This window comes from Sinocyclocheilus grahami, unplaced genomic scaffold, assembly GCF_001515645.1.
Source record: "Sinocyclocheilus grahami isolate Dianchi unplaced genomic scaffold, SAMN03320097.WGS_v1.1 scaffold145.1, whole genome shotgun sequence".
NCBI lineage: Eukaryota > Metazoa > Chordata > Actinopteri > Cypriniformes > Cyprinidae > Sinocyclocheilus > Sinocyclocheilus grahami.
The window spans coordinates 126,902-130,442 of record NW_015505324.1 but is presented as its reverse complement, the minus strand read 5'-3'; the positions used below and the strand labels follow the sequence as shown (position 1 = coordinate 130,442).

Here is a 3,541-nt window from a genome sequence, read left to right as displayed (position 1 = left end):
TTGCAGAATCAAACGTTGCTTTATCATGACAGTATGTCAAAGATTTCCATTAAATAATGACTTACGTTTCCCCCTGTTTTTTACACGATTGTTGTCGCATGATTCTAGAACATCGTGTGGGCAACTTTCGTGAATTGTGAATACTTCACATCCTCAAGCATCTCAAAAAGGTTTTATTTTTGAGTGAACTGTGCCTTTAAGTACTTTACCCAAATGCTAAACGCCCTTTTTTAGAGACATTATTAAATATGTTAAAGGCCTATAAAGAGCACACATTATTTCATCCTGTACTGAGGATTTTAAGCCAGTATTAAAGGACGTTGTCGACCACAGGTTAGGTGGCGCTGTAAATCTGATTTAGTGTTTTGACCTGCTCAATTTTGGCTCTTGTTGCTTTAAAGATAAAAGGGCGGGGCAAAGATGTGCAGTCTGTTAACGTAACGCTTTAACAATACGCCAATGCACTGAGCAAATGATACATTTTGCAATACTGCTGAAAGACGCATGTTGTTTGTACGTGAATATTTGTGGGTTCTTTAAATATTTCAGGTGATTACTATTAATAATTTTCCGAGGCTAAAAGAATGTGATCACGGCACCTTAACGTTGAGAGTGGCCCAATATTGCTTTTATTCTGCAGCAGTGCGTCACGTCACACGCAAGGTGCGGCAGTGCCCAGCGCGAGCCAGTTACGATTTGGGTTTGGCCCTAATCTGGATAAACCTATCAACAACCTCAATGATCTTGTAGATCAGAAGCAGCGGGATGACTAAAACGCCCGATACCCCGGCACCCTGCGCGGGTATGGGTGATGTCCACCACAGCCATCCTGAGGAGCAGCTCTCCAGACGCGCTCGCGTTGCTGTGCCTGAACTGATTGTTACCTGCGAGCCGTGTGTCACCGAGTGTGACCACATCCCCCGCGGACCCTGCTCGGGCTCTCATCACCCCGACGAGGAGTCCATATGCTCGGACAGCGGGCTCAGCGGCTCCCCCGCCTCGTCCCTGGCGCTGAGAAAACTGTCCAGCTCGTCCTCAACCGGCCTCTCGCCAGCTTCTTCTTTTGAGGAATGCGAAGAAGATTTAATGGTTTACGGAGACTATAATCAGTCTTCAGGTGAACCGCTCACGGTGAGAATCAAAAGTATCTAATAAGACAATCTATCTGAACATGTAACGTTATCTATTTTTATGTTAGTAAATAAATATGAATTAAGATGAATAAATGTTTGAGAAGTATTTTTTCTTTGTTCGTTATTGTTAACCAATGTCGTTAACCAATGTTAACAAGCAGAAGCTTGTACTAGCCTATAGATACCGTGGTAGCTTTTTTTTCATTTATTGCAGGTGCGTTGAATACAAGTGTGCACAGAAGTGTATGCTGCAGATCGAAATATGCAGTTGTTGAGCAATCCTCCTGATAACGGATTAACACTATGGGCTTCAGGTCATGAGATCATTGTTTCTAGATGGAGGGGAAAATTCCACAAGTTTTTCTAAACTACTTTTCCCCCCTCTCATGTTCTGATGATATTGGAGGAGTTAGAGGTTTGTATTGTAAAGAAGTGCATCTGGGTAGTACAAATATCTCTTAAGAAGGTGTTCAAGTGAAAGCAGAGCAGCCAACATCATTGAGATAACAGCGAGTCAAATAAACTCAGTGACATGTTCTAAAATCAACAAGGAATATTTATGATTGCAACTATAATGGTGTTTTAATATTGTCTGCATTGTGCTGTTGTAGGAGTTATACAGTCTCCAATCCATAGTTTTGATAATGATAATATTGAATGGGATTTGATTCTATGGGTCATTAAGGTAAAAAAAAAAAACGCCCATTGAGAAAATCACAATAGCGAGTGAATGCCGAACTGAACTTAAAAGGTCAACAGATGGATGCACCTCCAGCTCTGTATGGTGGGCCTCTCCTGCTTTGTTCTGGAGAATGTCATTCTTGTCTGACTGGTTTTCCACTAGCCAAGAGTGAGTGCGTGTTTGAGCTTGGAGAGCAGAGAGAACTGTACAGGGTTGGAGGTTAAGTGGCTTCATACTGAGGGCTGACACTTGGAGGATCGTTACGCTTGATAGACTATGATTATCTCGTTGTTACTGTATGTTGTTATAACTCATACAGTCATGTGTTACAGTGGCATAGGTTATTGTGTACAGTAGGATGGAAAGGTTTATGAAACGTCAGCTCAAGGTATTCTGTAGACCTTTTTTTGCCAACATCAAAACGGCGGACAGGAAGGAATCAGCGCATCAAGTCGGTCAGGAAGAGGTGTGGGTGAGCAGCAGAACTGATTTTTTAAATGGATAGTTTACCCCAAATATGAACATTTTGTCATCATTTACTTACTCCCGTGTTGTTCCAAACCTGTATGTTGGAATATAAAGAGATATTTTGAGAAATGTCTTAGTATTTTGTCCATACAGTGGAAGTCAGTGGTCACCAAAACTATTCGGTTACCAGCAGCATTCCTTAAAATATTCCTTATGTGTTCCACAGAAGAAAGTCATTTTCATACAGGTTTGGAATGAGAAAAGAGTGGATAAATGAATGTGGAATTTTCATTTTTGGGCGAACTATCGCTTGTCTTGCACACAAAAATGATGTGCGACCAGCATGCAGGGAAAAAAATATAGAAACAGTTATGCAGACCCTCATGACTGTGTCAAGGTCAATAAGTCCAGTATATTAGTTGATAATTTGACAAGCAAGGTTACTTCAGGCTACTTAAAAAAAAAACTATTAATTCATAATACTTGTAAAAAATAAAAAAAAAACAGTATGTTTTACCTCAGAACTTTTACCTCTTTATTGGGACTGTCATGTACAGGTGCATCTCAATAAATTAGAATGTTGTGGAAAAGTTCATTTATTTCAGTAATTCAACTCAAATTGTAAAACTCGTGTATTAAATAAATTCAATGCACACAGACTGAAGTAGTTTAAGTCTTTGGTTCTTTTAATTGTGATGATTTAGGCTCACATTGAACAAAAACCCACCAATTCACTATCTCAACAAAGTAGAATATGGTGACATGCATCAACTCAAAACACCTGCAAAGGTTTCCTGAGCCTTCAAAATGGTCTCTCAGTTTGGTTCACTAGGCTACACAATCATGGGGAAGACTGCTGATCTGACAGTTGTCCAGAAGACAATCATTGACACCCTTCACAAGGAGGGTAAGCCACAAACATTCATTGCCAAAGAAGCTGGCTGTTCACAGAGTGCTGTATCCAAGCATGTTAACAAAAAAGTTGAGTGGAAAGAAAAAGTGTGGAAGAAAAAGATGCACAACCAACCGAGAGAACCGCAGCCTTATGAGAATTGTCAAGCAAAATCGATTCAACAATTTGAGTGAACTTCACAAGGAATGGACTGAGGCTGGGGCCAAGGCATCAAGAGCCACAACACACAGACGTGTCAAGGAATTTGGCTACAGATGTCGTATTCCTCTTGTTAAGCCACTCCTGAACCACAGACAACGTCAGAGGCGTCTTACCTAGGCTAAGGAGAAGAAGAACTGGACTGCT

General features: G+C 40.8%; 1 protein-coding gene across 4 annotated transcripts in view; it reads left to right on the top strand.

Annotated features, from left to right (window-relative positions):
- The first annotated feature begins 420 nt into the window (after window positions 1–420).
- Window positions 421–3,541, top strand: part of LOC107591683 (inositol-trisphosphate 3-kinase C-like) — a 10,156-nt gene continuing 7,035 nt past the window's right edge. For 2 of the 4 annotated variants that reach the window (XM_016280906.1, XM_016280909.1), the window contains exon 1: window positions 422–1,131. In XM_016280906.1, coding sequence (XP_016136392.1) covers window positions 766–1,131 — 366 coding nt within the window. In that variant the 5' untranslated portion in view covers window positions 422–765. Of the gene's footprint in view, window positions 1,132–3,541 lie in introns of all 4 variants that reach the window. The other 2 variants (XM_016280908.1, XM_016280907.1) reach the window with 2 other exon arrangements.